General features: G+C 42.6%; 1 protein-coding gene across 1 annotated transcript in view; it reads right to left on the bottom strand.

Annotated features, from left to right (window-relative positions):
• The window catches only part of PLPPR1 (phospholipid phosphatase related 1), a 72,613-nt gene that overhangs the window by 27,917 nt on the left and 23,150 nt on the right, over positions 1-21,546 (bottom strand). The window contains exon 2 of the mRNA XM_074166264.1: positions 5,280-5,468. Coding sequence (XP_074022365.1) covers positions 5,280-5,468 — 189 coding nt within the window. The remainder of the gene's footprint in view (positions 1-5,279; positions 5,469-21,546) is intronic.

The raw sequence follows: 21,546 nt of genomic DNA, 5'->3' as shown, positions 1-21,546 counted from the left end.
CCAACATGATCTGAAGACAAACATTCCTTTGCACAAATTAATAGCATTGGCCAGTTGACAATGCTGCCATTTCCATACTGGAAACGGAAGGAAAGAAACTGAAGGTTGCATGAAAACAGCAGTGGCGCTTTCTATTCTAATTTAAGGAAAGAAAGAACGGTGCCCTTGAAGCTGCCTGCTGCTGTTCAGTATTCATTTCAGTGAGCTGGCTCTGCTCCTAAGCCTGTCTGCTTCTCCGGGGCGGGCGGATGGATGACAATGGATGGAGCAGCACGGGCAGCAGCCCTGAACTCTGGAAGGATTGCTTAGTACCAGCTGGGGAACTGGCTGATCTGCAGCAGCCTCCAAACGGGGAAAGCTAGTCTTGAGGGATGCTAATGAATGTGGTGGAGTCATCCCAGAATATTTTATTACGGAAATGGCTTGAAAATTTTATGTTTGTGCAAAGCAGCTTGTTCTGCTTTAAACATTGTTCTCATTAAGTCCTCATACTGTCAAAAATTAAAAGAATTATCATTTCTTACCACTCCCCACCTCAATATTCTGGAATTGACACTGCATTGAAATATTACGCTTTATCCCAGGCTCTGCATGACATGCTGCTGTGGGACAGGTCACTTTTAAATTCACCAGACCTGTGATCATGGAACTCAAGTTCCAATGCTTACACTTTCAAGCTGCTCTTAACTTTTACATTCCCTGAGTAAAACACCTACGCTATATCTACCTCCAGCAAAAGGTTTGCATTCTAAGAACTCCAAGTCTGAAAAAAAAAGTACAATTATTCTCTGGCTAATTTCACCCTTCCTGAAGTATCTATAAGCACCAAAATGAAGGACTATCTGACTAAAGCTCTGTAACACAGAGGTCAGCTACCCAAATGTGCAGACGTTGCTGTCGGCCACCTGAAGACCAAGATTTTTTGGAAAGTTGGAAAGTTTAGATCCTTTGAAATGCAGTAGAGGCAGAAACTGAAGACCTGTGCTATTTTCACAAGACCACAGAGACAAATATCCTCCTTCTCACTCCCCTCCCCTGGCCCCCAGAGACTGGTTGGTAGGTGCAGTACCAAAGTGCTTGCCGTGGCTACCAAGGATGGTACGTTCCTGTCTGCAAAAATTAAGACAACTTAACCACAGCTTCTACTTTACCATGAGACAAGCTGAAAGCACCCCAATACCTATCTCAGCATGACAACAGGAATATGGGAAATTTAGCACTTGTTCACTAACCAACCGCCAGCAACATCAGTACAACTGAAATCAGCTGGCAAGAAGGGGAAAGTACCTGAGAAAATAAATAAAAAAAAATGGCATTAGAAAGAGCTGGCATGAGATGAAGATGAAATCATATGTATCTTGTCAAGCTCTTTGAGACACCAGAACCTGCAGATCTGAACCTACAGGTTCAACCCAAACCAGACAGGATTCCAGGAATCCCCCTTTTCTACAAGTGTCAACAGCAAAATTTACTACTTGAGTCTGAAGATCTATGCTTCAGGGGATAGGTCACTAAATCTTAAATAAAATGGCCAGTTGCTTCTATACAAAGAAGAACAGATTTTTCCTTATGTAGGTGCAATTTTTTACTAAATTCACCATAACCTACTACTTTGCTGCAAAGATGCTAATACTACCACACTCAGAAAATGAAAAATTAATAAAGCAGATGAAAGCCTTTGACCTATTCTCAGTGGAACATTTGGGAGAAAAATGCATTTCACAGAATGGAGTCAGGCATACATGATATTCATTTATTTAACAGTGTTGTCATGAGATTCAGGCATCTCCCCTGGCAAGAAACTCTCATTATCAGAGACTAAGAAGTCATCTGTAGGAGCATTAAAAGACTGTTTTAATTCTGATGTACGATAATTAACTACCCAGTGTAGCAGAAAAAAATGGTTAAATGGAGTCAGCAGCATCACATGTTTCAAGAACAACAAATAAAACTGCAGAAAACCAGGTCAGTCTCATTTATTTTGCCACTAAAAGTGCAGGGAAACGCACATACAGTGGTACCAAGCCAAAACAGCACTTCTGAGAAGTGTTGTCGGGGAAGAAATAAAATACACGCATTTGTTTTCCCCATGGCCACTGTTATAGCCAAACACCTCAGACACAAAGATATTCCATTAAATTCATGAAGATGCTCCCTTTTGGCTTTATCACACCTCACAGCTATGCTGCAATCCGGGCTTGAAGTCCTCTCCAGACCTCTGCCCACAGGATGGCACTTAAACACTGCTTGTGCCTCAGATGATGGAGCTTGTACTGACTCCTAGACTATTTTCCATAGCTCCAGAAACGCCGTTAACTAAGTACCACGAGTGGTCCCTCGTTGCTGCTGGGTTCCACCCCTTATGACAATAATCACTCCTCTCGTGCCATGGGGTGTCGGGACAGTGGCCATATGCAGGCAACACAGAGAGCAGATTTGCTACTGTAAATCCTCTCAGCCAAACCAACCAATTTGCTGTCAGAAAGTGAAGCAACAAGTGTCTTGCAGAGGGGAAACAAGTAGTTGTAAAGAGGGGCTGGCATTACCTTTGACTTAAGTCATTTCTTCACGGTGGAGCTGCAGGATGCCAGTGATTGTTCTTGAGAGGAAAGTGCAGAGAGTGAAGGTACAACTTAACCCACCGCAAATGCACACAAAGCTCCCTCCCACGAAGCACAGCTGTGTGGGTTCTTTTGTTTGTGGGTTGTTTTGGTTTTTTTTTTGGTTTTTTTTTTTTTTGGTCTTTTGAGAGAGAGCACAATTCTCACAGTGTAAACAGAAATGGCTGCACTCGCTCCTCTCACTGAAATCTCTGGGAAATTCAACCGGATCAAACACCTCTTCCCAGTCTGTGACAGCCCGAGAGACAGGCAGCACCTGCTCAGGTACCGGGTGGCAGCTGATCCTCAGCTGATCCTCACACCCTGAATGCTCTGGCCAGCAGTGAAACGCAAAGACAGAGTTTAGTGAGACTCTGAGCTCACCTTCTGTATCATGTACTAGCTTCCTATTAATGATCGTTGCCAAAACTCAGCCTGCAGAGTCAGCTACCAGCTGAAGCAGAAGTCTGAAATTAGCCAGCGAGGAGAGGAAAATCTCTCAGAAAGAGATGGGAATGAGAAGTAAAGTGAAATTTCTCATATAAAAACATTGTGTTGAGCACCAGCCAGGAGGACAGAAAAAATTCCCTCTCATATATGCTCTGGTTGAAGATTAGCCCAGTGCTACGTAGTAATACATTAAATAATAAAATGTATTGTATTATTAACAAATAAAATAAATAATTTATTAATAGTACAATACATTAATACAAATAATGCATTAAATAATGTATTAATACCTACTACATTAAAAAAGGAAAGAAAAATGTTTTCCTGCGAAAGTTCAGTCTGCTGTCTCCTTGAAGTCGTACATAGAGATCACAGTGAAGCATGGTGTAAAGAGCCCTGCACTGTCCCTGACCCTTCTTTTCTAACTGAAGCAGTGTAGCCAGTGTAAAAGTACAGCATAACCCAAGAAACAGAGCTTACCAGCTCATATCCAGCACTGGATCTAATCATCTAGGGTGACTACTGTACTTCTGGACCCAGGATAGCACTTCTGTATGACATAGTCACACCAGCTCCACATGGCACTATGCTGAAGGTCTCTCGAGCACCCAAAAACTTTCTTTGACATTCACTACAGTCTTTTCATTCCTTGCGTTTAACGTGGGCTATGGAAACTACAAAACCACCATTGCTTGTCTCCTGAAGAAGACTCCAATTCAATTTTTCACAAATAAGAGTACGTAGGAAAAACTTCTGGGGTCACTGAAAAGAAAGAAAATGCTGATCCAGTGGAGCAAAACCTGACAGGTTTGCAGCAAACTTTCCCAGAGCAAGGTTTTAAACAGAAGATCCAAATAAAGATCAACATTCTCATTATCACTTGCCCACCCCTCCACTGCCAAATCACTGAATCAAGGGACAAACCTCGCACTAACTTCATTGTTATAGCATCAAGGCATGGTAGTGACACTCAGTCTCCCTTTACAAACATCACCTGTAAAAGTTATTTCCCCAAACAATGGCACTACACTTATGGGGGGAAGTTAGAGAAATATAGTACTTATTTTTCCATTTGCAAATCATATATCACTGCAGCACAAAGTAAAACAAAAGTCTTCACATTCAACTGAGTTTCCATACAGAAAATAACAGTTACTGTAGAGGATTTTCATAAATTTATGATGTAATTCAATCCAAAAGCCCCACTTGTTTTCAGAAAGTGTCCTGTACCAAAAACTATAGTCTCTTCTGCAGATCCCTTTCACATTTCTTACCACACTCTGTGTTATGCTGTTTCATGCATGAAAATTACTGCAGACCAAAACTTAAAATGGACTGTGGTGCAGCATCCATCTTTCACAAGTAAATATATCATGTACTGCTTTAATCAACTTTTGAAAAGGATGCAAAGCAAAGTTATAAAAAAAATATACTAAAGATAAAGAAATAAAGAGAAAGAAATAAAACAAAGTACATAAAGACACAGTCTGATAGGAATTTATCAATGTAATTACAAATGCAGTAAAGACGGCTGTTTGTGAAATTTGCAACTTTCTGCACAGAAAATGGAAAAGGGCCAAAGTTTTGCTAATCAGCTGCTGCAATAATCTCTTTGGAATTGTATTTACTCAGCTAATTGAATATTTTCATCTGCTCAGAATAGCTACACTGCAGCTTAGTGGTTGGACAGTAAAGAAAATCAGGTGAAAAAAAGTTAAGTGGATATGACTGCCAAAAATAAAGAGATTATAAATAAAAAGGAAATAGCATTCTTATTTTTCTTTGTATTGAGCAACTTTCTGCTCATCTAAGCCTTTCAAAGCCCTTCAATATTCCCTTTAATATAGCAGCAAATAATCCTGGATATACTGCATGTCCGACCCAGGTTTTACTTCAGCTTTATCCTGTTTTCTTATTTCCAGTAATACACCACCTTTGCATTAGAGCCTCTCTGGAGCCTAGGCACTTCACAACTAATCACTGAAGTGAACAAGCTATTGTAAAAGGCTTAACAAGCTCTAGCCCTCAATCTTGCATTGTGATTACCTCAGAATAATTACTTCTGGAGATAACTGATGAAGATCATATTAGGCTAAGGCAAAACAGAGACCCGGCTAAGTGTAAATCAATTACAGCCGAACAGAGAGGAGAGGGGACAAAGACATTACAGGACTATCGCTATTATTTATGGAGCGGTCGTGGAGAATTCAAGTAATTCCTTATACTTACAATAGCTGTCGGAGTTGAAGCCAGCACGCAGTAGAGCACGAGAGGTGAAATGAAGCTCTCATCCTCTGTTCCGGGATACGGTTTCATCAAATTGCCATCCTGGCAGAAGAAACCTTGGATATGCACCTGGAAAGTATCGGTGCACTCGAAGTAGTAGGCGAGTAGAACAGTCCCAGCCATGATGACAAGCTGAAAATACAGCATGATCACACAGAGACGTTAGTTGCTTTTTTTTTAACAGAGGCGGCAATGCCTTGGAGCTACTCTAGCCCTGCAGAGCATCCTCCCTCAATCGTCACCCTGGCAGCCCTCGCAGTGATGGTGTGTGAGCCTGTGTGCTTCTCTGCGGCCGCTGTGCAACATCTGTTACATAAACCTTTTTGGCAAACGATGCTAATGAACGTCTCGGAGAGAAGCGGGTCCCTACCGCGGCTCGTGGAGGGACGGAGGCTTTGACAGCTACTTTATCAAAGGGCATGTGAGCGTCAACGGCGGCCACGATCAATGAAAGCCAGCAGGATGAGGGGCAGCGCCACAGGAGCCAGCAGCGACAAGCTAAAACCTGTGCACAGCGGTAGGGAGCTGGAAAGGATTACTACAAAGGATAAAGGAAGCTGAAGCCCAAATGCATCCCTGCTGCAGCTGTAAGCCCGTGCTGGGGAATGCTCACCCTGCACTAAGCCAGGGGGAACCCTCCCTGTCCCAGGGGAAGACTCATCCAGAGGGAATTCTGCCTCCTGACACTTACCTTTCCTTGGAGCTGCTGCTTAAGAGTAAAGGTTTAGAGGTCTACTCAGAAATCCCTACTCCCTGAACGATGGGTTGGGTTTACTGTGCACTGTCCGGGTTCCCCAGCACGGCTTCCCCAGTGTGGGCAGCAATCACAGCTGCTTCTGAAACAGACTCTGGCTTGACTCTGGATCTTCATCTCGGCACATATAAACTGCAAGGGGCCTTTCTTGCCTCTTTTTCTAGTAGTTCACTGCTGGCTAAATGGGTTCGTTGGAAAACCTCAGCTATCAACTTTTTTAGTATATAACCACAGTTACCACACAAGAGCTATCGTCAATGTCTGCATCAGCTTCCCACACTGCTTCAACACATCTCAGATGGTCTCACAAAGGTTGTCACTAATCTCACCTCATGCAATTAAGTGGATATACTCATTCATCATTTTCATTCCCTCTCTGCCAGACTGCAAAGGAAATCTTAAGTCACAATCCTCATCCTTTACAAAAATAACTATTGATTCAGAAACTATGACAATTGAAGGATCTGATTCAGAATTCTCTTCATAGAAACTAGTGCCTCCTGCCACTATTACAAGAGTTGTCGCATATACAAGTTATCTTGCCACACCATAGAAAATAATAATAATAAAGAACATGAAATAGCAAACGCCGAAGTGGTTTTAGTATTTTACCTCCAAGATTTCTGCATCAAAACTGTGCTGCTGTGAAATTATTGAAAGACTAGACCTTTACAAAATAATTTTGGCAGCTCTGTCTCAAAGATACACTTATAAGCTATCCATGCATTCCTCTGGCCTAAAGTTGCACATATGCTCTGACACACAAGACAACCATTAAAGTCATTGTAGGTTTGACTGGGCTTTGGACTAAAATTTGAAAAAAAATCCAAGAAATCAGAGAAACCACAGAATCACGGAGTGGTTTAAGTTGAAGGGACCTGTGGAGGTCACCCAGTCCACTCCCCCTGTGCAAACAGGGACACCTTGAGCCAGTCGCCCAGTACCATGTCCAGACAATGAGTATCTCCAAGGATGGAGACTCCTCAGCCTCCTGAGCAACCTGTAAGATAGACTTAAGCAGGGCAAAGTGAAGCCAAAGATGAGAGATTTCTGCACCCTCTCCCATTTTTTACCTTCAAAATTAACAATATAATTTTGTAGTCAGATTCTAAAAAACATGGATTAATTCCACCCTAGAAAATACAGCCTGGGTTGTTTAATGTTTTTAGCTCAACCAATTAGCTCTCTCGATTCAAACATCAACTTCTGCTGATTACAGAATTATGGTATGAAGTGAAATCTACATAGACAAACCACATAGCCCCTTTTTAAATACTTAAGCAAGCAGGAATTTACATAATCATTTTCCCAAAAGATGCATATTCTCTCTTTCTCCAACCCTGATTTACAGCATGAATGTAATACATCAACATAAAATGTTAATCAAGCATTTGTTTTCTGAAGATTTTGGCTTACTTCTGATGATTCATTAACTTTAAGATCCAGAACTTTGAAATCTAGCGCCCCACAATGAATTCCAGATAAGCAAACTACGTATGGTCAGCACAGGGCAATTGCTCTCTGCTGCTCCTTACCGCTCACACTTCTCCTGTGTCCTGCAGTGTCCATTGGAGACAGCTGGAACCTCAAAAGATTTAGTCTCTTTATTTTCTCCTATGCAGTATCTACCTCTAAAGGTGTGTGAACAAATGTATTCTCAAGTAATTTTATCTGGATCGTATAATAATAGCTTTACATGGAACTACGAGAGTATTCAAGTTCTTAAATGTGTAGCTGAAAAACTACTTACTTTTTTCAGCTTTCATTGTTTATCCTGATATGTTCAAGACCCCATACCTGCCCAAAAGGATTTTTTTTTTTTTTTAACAAATGTAAAGCAAGATGCTGTTATCTGTGTATTCCCCAAAGACCTTTGCAGCATCCTGGGTGAGGTAGGGTTTATAAGAATCCTGGGGGGTTCTTTATAAACAAACATAGTCCTGTAATTAAGGATTTAGAAGGCCTGAAGTCCTTGAGCAGCTATAGATTTCCCGATGAACCTTGGGCAACTCGGTTTTATAAATTAACATCAGAAGAAGGCAATGAGACTATCAGTACTCTTTACCTGACATGCACAGATAAACACGTTTGAGATAACAGTATGCCTGGATATAGAGGTATTTAAGCTCAGTTCCAGCACCTTATACACCCAGGGCTCTCAGAAGGAGTCTCACCCACCCTTCCTATCCCAAACACACCCCCAGACATACTTTAGGTTGCCAGCCCCAGCCATTGTACACAGGGGACAGAAGAGGAGATGGTACAATAGAGACAGATGGGTTTTGCCCTGTTACTGGGACAGGGAGAAAGCAACTACTGAACTTACAACCTTCTTTGGGTGTCATATGGAAAAAAACGCTTTTCAAAAAACGATGGTTTTGGATGTGGAAAGAAAATTTCAGTTATCCCAAATGTGCTTTCTAGCCAGTGGGTGCACAATTAACTAACCTTCCCGGTGCCAAGCACTGCATGAAAACACAGCTCCTGCATATAAAACACAGCTCTAGTCTGACTTATGTCAATACCGACCTACAACACCATGAACACCCCAATAATAAACCCAATCCTGGTCACAGTTCAGTTTCTGTGTTTTTTTTTAATTTTGAGAAAAAAAATAATATTATCTGCAAAAAGAGATCTGAATTGTGAAAATACCAGATTCTGTAAGTGGTGTCCACTGTCTCAGGGAAAGAGCAACAGCAGACATTAGAAATTAGACCTACAGCTGAACAGACCCTACCACAGTCCCATGATGATGAGGGATGATGTGAGGTACAGAAAGGGCAGTCCAGCTGTTACCACAGATGTGAGCAACATTTTTGCTGCTCATACAGTCACTGAAGACCTGACCCCATCTGACCAGCATGTTCCTGGGCCTCATGTTGAGTATTCACTGGTCTGAGCAGCTTGTCAGGAAAGACAACGCAAACATGGGGAAGTTCTTTTCTTCCCTTCCCTTCCCTTCCCTTCCCTTCCCTTCCCTTCCCTTCCCTTCCCTTCCCTTCCCTTCCCTTCCCTTCCCTTCCCTTCCCTTCCCTTCCCTTCCCTTCCCTTCCCTTCCCTTCCCTTCCCTTCCCTTCCCTTCCCTTCCCTTCCCTTCCCTTCCCTTCCCTTCCCTTCCCTTCCCTTCCCTTCCCTTCCCTTCCCTTCCCTTCCCTTCCCTTCCCTTCCCTTCCCTTCCCTTCCCTTCCCTTCCCTTCCCTTCCCTTCCCTTCCCTTCCCTTCCCTTCCCTTCCCTTCCCTTCCCTTCCCTTCCCTTCCCTTCCCTTCCCTTCCCTTCCCTTCCCTTCCCTTCCCTTCCCTTCCCTTCCCTTCCCTTCCCTTCCCTTCCCTTCCCTTCCCTTCCCTTCCCTTCCCTTCCCTTCCCTTCCCTTCCCTTCCCTTCCCTTCCCTTCCCTTCCCTTCCCTTCCCTTCCCTTCCCTTCCCTTCCCTTCCCTTCCCTTCCCTTCCCTTCCCTTCCCTTCCCTTCCCTTCCCTTCCCTTCCCTTCCCTTCCCTTCCCTTCCCTTCCCTTCCCTTCCCTTCCCTTCCCTTCCCTTCCCTTCCCTTCCCTTCCCTTCCCTTCCCTTCCCTTCCCTTCCCTTCCCTTCCCTTCCCTTCCCTTCCCTTCCCTTCCCTTCCCTTCCCTTCCCTTCCCTTCCCTTCCCTTCCCTTCCCTTCCCTTCCCTTCCCTTCCCTTCCCTTCCCTTCCCTTCCCTTCCCTTCCCTTCCCTTCCCTTCCCTTCCCTTCCCTTCCCTTCCCTTCCCTTCCCTTCCCTTCCCTTCCCTTCCCTTCCCTTCCCTTCCCTTCCCTTCCCTTCCCTTCCCTTCCCTTCCCTTCCCTTCCCTTCCCTTCCCTTCCCTTCCCTTCCCTTCCCTTCCCTTCCCTTCCCTTCCCTTCCCTTCCCTTCCCTTCCCTTCCCTTCCCTTCCCTTCCCTTCCCTTCCCTTCCCTTCCCTTCCCTTCCCTTCCCTTCCCTTCCCTTCCCTTCCCTTCCCTTCCCTTCCCTTCCCTTCCCTTCCCTTCCCTTCCCTTCCCTTCCCTTCCCTTCCCTTCCCTTCCCTTCCCTTCCCTTCCCTTCCCTTCCCTTCCCTTCCCTTCCCTTCCCTTCCCTTCCCTTCCCTTCCCTTCCCTTCCCTTCCCTTCCCTTCCCTTCCCTTCCCTTCCCTTCCCTTCCCTTCCCTTCCCTTCCCTTCCCTTCCCTTCCCTTCCCTTCCCTTCCCTTCCCTTCCCTTCCCTTCCCTTCCCTTCCCTTCCCTTCCCTTCCTCTCCTCTTTCCCTTCCACTTGGTGACTATTTCTTATGCACATTAAGCACAAAGGTGTATTTAATATCCCCCAACAGGCACCATAAAAACTCCCCAACATTTGTTTTGATTTACTGGTCACAGATACCTTAGTCAACTTCAGTCCCCTAACCTTTTCAAATTTCTAAAGCTAGGACCCAAAAGGACACATGCACAAATCCCTGATTTTTGTAGCCATAGTCATTTTGTAGTAGATAACAACTTTGCCTTTTCTCCCTATTTTCAGGTTTACAGTCATCGCAGGAAGCAATAAGAAGAGCAGGTAGGCTGACTTAAGATACCAAACATCCAGCTACGTAATTCAGAAAACACAACACAGTTTAACACTGACATTTTGCAGGGTTTATTTATTAATCCCTATCAACTCATTTCCTTGAGTTTATGTGGGGAAAATTAAAAATGCTCAATAATTCACTTTAGAAAAGCAGCCAATGAATAGAAGTGTCTAAGGTACTTAATGGCCTCCATTACCACAGTATTTAACCATGTCATAATCCTTAATATTTATCATCGCTACTCCATTGTGAGATAAGAAAATGCTCTTATCACCATTTTACAGAGAGGGGACAAAAGCAGAGGAGATAAAATGACTGCCCTGGGGTCAGAGTAGAGCCTGTGGCACAGGCAAGATTTACCTTTCTTCAGGAACAGATTTTTCTGGATTAGTCAATAATCTGCACATGAAGAAGCTCAATGATACATACTTAGGTCCCGATTCTGCAGGAGCTCATTAGTTAGAGCGTTAAGGAAACGCACCATGTCTCTCATTCAGCCCCATTTAAAAACTCCTGCTTGATTTTAGATCATGCTTGACAAGCTGGACTCAGGCAATTGGGGTGTGTTTTTTTTTTTCTCAAAGCCAGCTATTTAAATGCATTAATTCTGCAGCACTTAACACCCGTCCCTCTCCACACCATTAAATTCTATGAGCCCACACTGATTCTGTCCTTGCAGACCTTGCTATCACTGCACATCCCTGCTCCTCTTCAGGTTGTGGAATCAAAAGTTAAGTTCTGCGATCAAAAAATCACTTTCTTAAGTACCCAAGAAATATGAAGCAAGTCTTGCAGTCTTCTTGGAGCGACTGGTAACTCAGAGTATTGGTGTAACTCAGAGCCCACTGCACATCCAAACCAAAATTATTACAATTCCAGATGGTGGGACCGAAGTCCCAGACTGCAGACACTCTCTTCCTTAACAATAATTGGAAGATCTTTTTATTATTTTTTTTTCTGTTACCCACAGAAAGGACGCGCCCATTTTGCAAACAAGAAAGCAAGAGGCCAACTCCATCTGGGAAAGGGAAATAATGCTGTGAAAGATGGAGATTAATGTTAAAAGACAGTCGACACAGTGGGAGGCAGAGCTTTTTGATCAGCCTATTCTGAAGACTCCCCAGAGTTCTTCATGGAGGAGCAAGAAATTGAGGGAGAGAGGGAAAAGGACATAAAAATTTCTCATACTCTCTAGCCACACAATCTCTATGTACTGTAAGACTGGCGTATGCCCACTGCAAAAATCTCCTTTTGCTGCATTTTTTGTCACTCATATTAATCACACTGCAAATCCACATGAATGAACTTGTAAACCCCCAAGTACTGCTGGTATTTATACATAAATAGGTAAATTCTTTCAGCTTATCAGCCTTCCCACACGCTACTGATAATGTATCTTACAATGCCTTCAGTGTGCATGACTGATAATTGGAAAACCGTTCTTGCACACAAATGACAACATAAAAGACTACATTTTTATTTCTTCTGAAAGAAACCAAGCCAGTATTTTGCATGAAGTGTTCCTTACCAGACAGTTAATGATACTGATGGACTATCTACCTATTAATACCCTGGCTCAGTTTATTTGTTTCCAGCGAGCTTCAGTGAGTTTTAGTTCATGCACCTGGGGAGAAATTCACGAACTGAAACTGCCACAATCTTCCTCAGCAGAGCACCTCAAACCTGCACGAGTGTTTTCAGCTCTAGACACACATGCTGGGGCTCTCAGTTCCACACATTTTAATCAGATTTCTACCTCCCTTTCTGAATAAACTCTAGTGACCAATTGTTATGCAAAGCCTGAAAGATTTTGGCGTGCTTTTTTGAGCTAGGTGATGAGAGCATGACTCTTGGAATAGACACGCTGGAGCATCCAACAGTCGTGGGGTATGTGTGTCATGAAACCAGACAGGTGAGCTATGCATAGGACTCCCAAATTACTGCTGGAAGGAATTGTTAAGAGTGTGTCTCTGCTCTCTACTGGATAATACCAGAAAAATTTAATTGTGCATCCCAGACTGTTTTGCCCAGGGATGGGTCTGGGTCTTTCTCCGTGAAGTAAGCCAGGCTGGTTTTCCTTTGAGATGGGAACTCCATGCCGCTGCAGCAGAGGGATGTTAGAACCACAGTAAATTGGAAGAAATCACATGGACTGTTGCATTTCACGACTTACTTCTACCTTTTTAAAAGCAGATCAAGCCTGTATCCAAAAATTACTGAGGCTGTTTCCTGAAGTATCCTGATTAGGCTGAGGCCTCAGAAACTCATGCTGCTTCAGCTGTCAAGATATTTTTTTGTAAGTGTTGTCTCAATTTATTTGCAGCCAATTGATACCCACTTATTAAATCATCCTTCACCTGAAATGGACTTCTTATTCCTAGTGTTTGTACCTGACACAAATAGAGAAAGAAAACATCTCATTAGTTATATTTTATTTTCTTAAGTAATCAAACTTCCTTCAAATACTGGATTAAGAATTACAGACTCCTGCAAAATACTCGATTTATATTATTACATGAAAATTTTACTGAAAACAATTACTTTGTCAAGTTTTTTCACAGTATGTCTCCAGGAACTTTTTCAGGACTCCTGATACTACCTATGCTGAAACCCCAAGTGTAACTTCTTAAGAAAGGTCTAAATTTTCACATTCTAGAGTGGTCAAGCGGTAAGGAAAACGTTAAACGCCTCCTCAGAAAAGCCTATCCTTCCAAATAACAAAGAAGATGGAGACAACAATTAATTAGAAGTCCATCTGATCCAGATGTGCTAACAGCTAAAAGGCCTGTTTTCGCAGTGAGGTGTGAGGGTAGTAGGTACCTCTCTCCCACTAGCATTAATGGGACTTAGCAGTGTGAATTCTTCCGGGAACAACAAAAGACTTGGTCTCCACAGCAGTTTTTTAAGTGTCTCTTCTGTACCATTTTATCAAAAATTACATGCCTTAAAAGGTTTAAACTTCACACTTCTGTAGCATACCCAGGTCTGTAGAAAGAGGAAAAGCATAAGGGCTCTTACAGCCTCTGACCACCGCAAATTAACGTTTTTAATGGATGGTACGGATCCGGCCAACTGCATAATATTTTAGGTTGCCTAGGGATTGTATGCAGCAAATAATCTACTTTTTATGAAAATATTACCAAAAAAAAAAAAAGACAAAGCAGCTAGAGGAATGTGTAATGAACAAATGTTTCACTTGGAGACAGTAAGAAAAACAACCTATATTGGACTTCCACTTAATGGTAAAATTCCAAGTGAATAGTTTCATCATGCCAAATAATTACATATTTTACGCTGTCTGAAAAAATACGAACACCAAAATATGAACCTTCCTAAGCTGCCACTCTTCAGAAGTGTTTTCTCTCCCCCACCTCTTATAACTGACTTTGCAATCTGATTCCAAAACCAGCTTTCCTAAGCAACTGCAGCACACAATAGCCATGGTCTGTTCTGAGAAGAGCCAATTACAGGACACGGCTTTGTTACAGGAGTTTTTAAGTACAGCCAGCATGGTCGCACAAGCTGGAAAGCAGCTCCAAGGGGTTATTAGCACACACAGGCTTTTGAAGCTGGAGCTGTGCAGAAATCAGAGAGGTCTCTGCAGAGCTTCTTACAAGTCCATTTCAAGAGCTAATTGCATTATTTTACCATTTTAGTAATTAAGTTGGAACTAGGTATAGTTTATAAAGCTGAAGACACTCTTAAACAGGAGAGGACTTTACATCTTCCTAACGTACTTGTTTCAGGAAAATAAGTTTTGTGAGCATGGCCTCTAGTAATAGTGACACCTGGTTAAAAACTCTTTCAGCCTCTTTTTTGTGTAACGGTCCTTGAAGAATTTCTATGTGCTACACTACAGAAACTTAACATTAATTTAAGAGCTCGTTCATAAAAAGAAGCCAGATCTCTGCAGCTCTAGCTGTGTAGTTAAAGCAGTACAGTTCTCCTAATGGCAAAGAGACATAAAGGCATAAAAATGCTGTAACAGGTACAACTTTTTCATGTGTAGGAAATGAAATAATTAACAGCATGAGGCACCTTGATTACCAGGTGTAACTCAATCCACTCTACACACTGCTGCTACTCTCCCAGTTTAAAGCAATGGTTTTCAATCTTTTGATTTGTAGACCCTTATATTTTACCAGTGATTCTTCTGTAGTAAATTTAAGTCTGCTTTCTTTGACAGGTAACTGTGACCCATGGATTGATCACAGGCTGAAACTGTCAGCTTGAAGGGAAGAGGGACACCTGTCCACACACTGTCCTGTGTGTTATAACAGTGTCATAGTTTTTAGGTAGCCAAGGTCTGAGTATAAAAATGAACCAAGCCTGAAGCATCAGAGATCTCTGCATTTGCTCAGGTACTCAGGCAGGATAGGAACAATCGGAGATACTGGGTCTGGTTTGTTGGACGCAGTGTTTGTTAGAAGACTGATGAAGAGCTGGCAGATTTCTCAACTCCAGTTGCAGGGGTCCATTACAAGCTACTGGTCTGAAGTTGCAGCAGGGGAGGATTAGATTAGATATTAGGAAGAATTACTTTACTGAGAGAGTGGTCAGGCCCTGGAACAGCCTGCCCAGGGAGGTGGTGGAGTCGCCATCCCTGGAGGTATTTAAGAAACATGTAGACATGGCACTTCAGGGCATGCTCTAGTGCCCGAGATTGTTGGTTTGTGTCTGTTTGTGGTTTAGGTTTTTTTGGTGGTTTTTTTGTTTGTTTGTTTGTTTTTTGTTTTGGTTTGGTTTTTTGTTTGTTTGTTTGTTTGTTTGTTTTTTCGTGGTTGGACTCGATGATCTCAAAGGTCCCTTCCAACCATGAGGATTCTGTGATTCTGTGATACAATCCCCTGGTGCTCTTGCTAATTAAAAAGACATTTTTCTCCTGGCATCTGTTTTTTCCAAGTTAATAGTTCTCCATGTTGAAACAAAAATCTAGGCTGCACATGACCTCTGCTGCTATTTTGGGTTTCCACTAGAGATGGATTTGCTTGTAAGAAATCCAAACAAGGAAATTGTTTGGATTTTTGGAAACAAAAATCTGTCTCCTCCCTTGATTGTTTCTTCTTGTTTCTGTCTCCTCCATTGATTCTTTTTGGACCTGCAAGAAGATGGAAGGAAGATCATCCTTGTATCCATGGTACTCCTTGGCAGGCACCTGGCAAGGGCAACTCCTACAGGTATCACAACAGTAGATGGAAATGTGGGCCGTGCTGGGAAGAGTGAGAAGAGCTCAGAAAGCATCCCCCACCCTTTCAAGGGAACAATACCAACATGCCAGGACCAAACTCAGTAATTCCTTGGCTACCTTCCCTCCCAGACTGCTGACAAGGATGCTAGAGCACGTTCTAACCTTTAGGATGGTTCCTTTCACATCGGCACTGAAAGTTGTGTAAGGTTGAGAGGAGACAAGGTGCCACACCAGATGAGTGCGTCACATGATACTGCCCTGCCAAAACCCCCTGAGTCTCAAATTTTCCTAAATCCACTGAAAACTGACACCAACTTTATCAACTAAAAAAGATAACTGACATCAATAGCAGTCTGTCCTCCTTTCTCTCTCTATCTGACATACCCTACTTGCTCAGCACAATTCTCCTTTGTGGTGGAGAAAATCCAAGAGATGAACATACCTTGTTTCAAATCCTGGGCTGCTGGCTGTCTCTACCACAGCAGAAATGGGTGTGCAAGCATTTGTCATCTCATCCTCGGCTTGTCCAAGAACCACATATCTGCTACTGAATAAACAGTGGATGAACGATTCCATCCTATTATTTTCACGGAATCATGGAATCACGGAATTGTCAGAGTTGAAAGGTACCTCTAGAGACCATCTAGTCCAACTCCCCTGCTGAAGCAGGATTGCCTAGAGCACATTACTCAGGACTGCATCAAGGCAGGTCTTGAAAATCTCCAGAGAAGGGGACTCCACGACCTCCCTGGGCAGCCTGTTCCAGGGCTCTGTCACCCTCACCGTAAAGAAGTTTCTCCTCATATTTAAATGGAACTTCCTATGTTCCAGCTTGTGCCTGTTGCCCCTCGTCCTATCACTGGAAACCACTGAAAAGAGTCCAGGTCCATCATCCTTCAACCCACCCTTTAGGTAATTGTAAACATAGATAAAGTCTCCCCTCAGCCTTCTCTTCTCCAGGCTAAAGAGCCCCAGCTCTTTGAGCCTTTCCTCATAAGGGAGATGCTCCAATCCCTTAATCATCTTAGTTGCCCTACGTTGGACTCTCTCCAGCAGTTCCCTGTCTCTCTTGAACTGGGGAGCCCAGAACTGGATGCAGTATTCCAGTTGTGGCCTCACCAGTGCAGCGTGGAGGGGGAGAATGACCTCCCTCAACCTACTGGCCACACTCTTGCCTCTGTAAGGAAAAGGCCCACTAATTTAAAGCCTATTAAAAATGCTTTTACAAACAACAAAGGGAAATTCTTTATATATCCACTATGCTGTTTCCCAAGGCTGCGGGTAATGGTGATGCTACCTGGCCTGTTGAAGAGCTCACCAAAGGAAAGCATGTGTGTTGTAGGCCTGACTGACTGCCATCTTAGCTCGTAAGTCAAGCTAAGTGTAAAGTGGGTACTTCTCAACCGGCCCTGCCTTCCTCTTAATTCTTCCTGTTAGTGACTTGAGTACGAGAAGCTGTACACATCTGTGTAACTCAAGGTCTGTTTTGCAGCTGTGCAGACCACAGGCTGGTGCATGGCACCCATCGGGTCCTGCAACCGACGCACAGATGGCAGGGGTCAGACAACACTCCTACTTCTGTTTTCATGGCAAGGCTGCGACACCACTGAAAACTGCTCCGCAGTCTCCTTTTGCTGATAAAAACCAGTGCTTTAACACTACTAAATTTGCCGGCCTTTTCCCAGACACTCTATTAACGTTCCACTACCACGACATACCTGCAAAAGTCTCACGTATGGATGACGCTGCTGTATGAAATGCCCACACGGCTAGGAGCTGCAAGCCCTTCTCCCTTCACAATCTCTCTGAGTTCCTGCTGAAAGGGAAAAACACCCAGTTCTCTGCATTCATAAGGCAGTATCATCTGTGCAAGCTATGGATGACTGGGAGCAGAGCTGCCATGGGCAGGTATTGGCTTCTCAGCAGAATGTCTGATCTTTGCCAGGGACCACTGTCCCAGCTTTCACCCAAGGGTTTGTGGACCCAATACTCCATCTGGTAGCAGCCTGGCCCTGCTCCCACTGTGTTCATCATGCTGGGCTGCCTTGGAAACAGCCTCTTTACATCAGCTCTGCCCATGAAAGGCTGAACTCGCTCCTCCTTGATGCTCGAAGGGGACAACACAGGTTTCCTTGCTCTCTTCAGCGGGAATGACACTCAGGGGTGGATGTCCCTACAAGCTTTAGGTGGTCAGCCAGTGCTATGGTCACTCGCACAAGATCCTATGTTCCCTGGAGAGACAGGGAGATGAATGGACAAAGAGGAAAGACTCAGCAGCACAGGTGTTGGAAACTGGAAAAAACCCCAGTGGTGTCTTCTTAATCACTAACAGCAAATGAAAAGCGGTGGCTTGAAGGGGGAGGAGATGAATCCCCAGCACTCTTACGGGATCAGATAATACCTGTGTTGCCGTATGCAAGAGAGTCTCTATAAAAATCAATGCTAACAATATCTTTTCTTTACCTAGAAAACAGATAATAAATACTGCGAAAAGGCCTGTCGTTTAGCTCCCCCTAGTATTACCCTGAATAGCAATAAATATATTCAACCTCTTGCAAATTATCTATTTTGGCAAGCTATATTTCAGTAGAATAATCTGTCGCCTTTACAGAATTTTAAGAATCCCTTCTCTCCTTTAAGATTTTGTTCCTACAAAGTCATTCAGATTGGATATTAGGAAAAATTTTTACACTGAAAGTGTTATTAAGCATTGGAATGGGCTGCCCAGGGAAGTGGTTGAGGCACCACCCCTGGAGGTTTTCAAAAGGTGGGTTGACATAGTATTAGAGACATAGTTTAGTAATGTGGGGGGTTCTTTTGTATGGTTTTCTTTTGGTGGTGGTTTTTTTTTTTTTTGTTTTGTTTTTTTAATCAGAGTTAGGTTGATGGTTGGACTAGATGATCTTAAAGGTCCCTTCAAACCTAGACGATTCTATGATTCTGTGATTCTATGCTACATCGTTTTCTCCCTTTTACTAAACAAACAGTAGAAAGGATTCATATGTGACAATTACAAGGACTTTTTTGTCACTGCTTTTGTGACAGCACAGGCTTTGTTATGGAGCAAACTTAAATGTGATTTATTTAAGATGAATGCAGTTATGATGAGATATAAACTGGATTTTTTTTTTTTTTAATTTAAGGAAAGCATTGATGCACGGTACTACTAAATACTGAGCTTGATCCAAAGTAGATCTTTGAAGGCTTATCAGCAGGGGGCATTAATGCAACATTAAATTCCAAATGCCAAACTACCAAACAACCATGCAGTGTAGTTTATGTTTTTAATATGTTTCATTTCTCATTTGTATTTTTCAAAAGATCATCTCATTTTTTAAAGTAAAGCTGCAATTCCAGGCCATTTCCTGACAGCAGCAATTTGTTTTAATAACCTATTGCGGGTTTCATCTTGATTTTAAAAAGAAGTCTTTGTCCCTGTTTTATATAGTTTAAAAGATGAGAGGCTGATTTTATGGTCAGTAAATTTTCAGCCAGTGATTTCAAAGGGGATTACCTCCAGCAGGAAGAACAGGTGGTTTCAACACTCGTGGAGGATATTTGGTCACGAGCATCAGTTGCCCCCTGACATCAGATAGTGCACATTTGAGGAAATGATGGGCAACACCACACTTTCCTATGGTTGCATTCTGACAGTAGCTACTGACCTGGAGAAGAGAGGTATTTCCAGGAGACATTTTTAAAATAGTAGCATTTTCCCCTCAAAGTGCCCATTTCACTCTCCACTGACTCCGAGGAGAAAGTAACCACATTGATAATTTAAATTTTCTGTTACGAAGAACGAACCTAGGTGTTCACGTCAGCAGGATTTTATCCTGTGTTAGTTTTCCTACACTAACAAAAAACAGAAAGAAAACACGTTTTTTCCTAAACTTTACTGAAGACAATTCACAAAGGCCCTCTGTCAGAAAGTCAATCTAGCAGTAAGCTGGTGACTGAAGGGGTCAGAATTAAAGAGCAAGAGGTAACTGGTGCATTGGCTCCGCTCCTTGGTCTTATACTCAAGGATGATCCTTACTCCTTACACCATCATCTTGTTCTTACTCTGTTCACTGTTAGCATGAAAATTATTGAATCTGGTCTGATCTTCCTGCATTAAAATCTAAGTGTCATTTACAATAGTCCATAGCATGTCCATATGTGTAGCATAAAGAGCACTAATTTAAAATCTCAACATGAATTACATTCCTTGGGTTACCACTGTAAATTTTTTTTCCACAATAACAAGCTGGAAACTTAGCTAATTTTTTAAACTAAAGTTGAGATTGTCACATCGTCACCTGACTCCAGGAGTAGAATTTTTAAGAACAATGAATAGTTTTAAATACACAGTAACGTTGGGACTCTAAGCAACATTCAGATGACACCCACACTGAGGATGTGGATCATTAAGCTGTTTGTCTGCTATGGTAGCAAACTACCCTTTAACACGACTTAGGTCTTGCTTTCAGATCCAAACCCTCTAGCTTTGGCTCCAGTATCTTGGACATCCTGCTATGTCCCACAACTTTTCTCTCTCGCATACACATCCTGTAATTCACTGAACATATTTTCCTCGGGTACATGCAGTCTGCTGCCTTTGTTATGGCAAAACACAAGTTATGCAATAGTAAAACAAAATGTGTTCCTCAAACATCTGTAGCAATAAAAGCCTTCTGAACTTCCTGTGAAACTGATGGTTACCTTCTGTGTGTGAAAATTAAGACTCCTCTCTTAGGAAAACCTGATACTTATAACTATAATTTTCCTTGAAGTCCCCAGAAACATGGAGTTACATTGGGTCTGATAGCCTTCCTGATAAATCATAGAATGTCTTGGGTTGGAAGGGACCTTTAAAGGTCATCTAGCCCATGTCAGGATGAGATTTATACAAGCAAGAGGAGAAAATAATTAAACTACCATCTGTCAAAAGGGAGAATATATCAGATTATTTTTATTTTTATTTGTACATGAAGAATGTTATCACCATTATCAAGTGTTATTAAAACCTCCAATCCCCATGTATAGTATATATCTTCCCTCGAGAAGGTCCCATGAGGATTTTCAGCAGGTGGCATTAATGCTCTATCCAGTTCCAAATGGCACGCAGCCACAAAACTGCTGCTTCCAGCACTTAACACCTTAAAATGATCAACAAACTATGGCAGAGAGTAAGTAATTTTCTTAGGAGAAAAAGGCTGTGCTAAAATGGCATCTGTTCTGAATGATTTTTTTAGCAACAGAAGCAGACCATAGATATATTTTGACTACTCTGGTATTAAATTAGAAGCAGCCGAGGGCATCTTTTCTTTTATATTCTTTTGATTTGCCCATCAGGGCATATGCAGAATCAGGATTTTCAAATGAAGAGAACACCACTGAACTTTTTAGTGCTCAGGCATGTATCAGCACCAACAAAACCAATACAGCACCTCCAATGACAAGAACATCTGCTTTTTTTACCAAAACAGCCCTATACAGGTTTCCCCAAGTTAAAAGACTTGCTGTTGCAACTAAGAGAGAGAGGAAAGGGAGAGATATAGAGGTGGCATGATACACATAGGGCTGAGTGAAAATGAGTTACACTGCAGGACTGGTTATCCTGCATATCTAGGGCTTGCCCAAAACACACAGTACAAAATCATAGAATCATAGAATGGTAGAATGGTTTGGGTTGGAAGGGATCTTAAAGATCATCCAGTCCCACCGCC

Source organism: Numenius arquata, chromosome Z (assembly GCF_964106895.1).
Source record: "Numenius arquata chromosome Z, bNumArq3.hap1.1, whole genome shotgun sequence".
Taxonomy (NCBI): domain Eukaryota; kingdom Metazoa; phylum Chordata; class Aves; order Charadriiformes; family Scolopacidae; genus Numenius; species Numenius arquata.
Note: the sequence above shows the minus strand (reverse complement) of the source record. Positions and strands in the feature narration are given on the sequence as shown.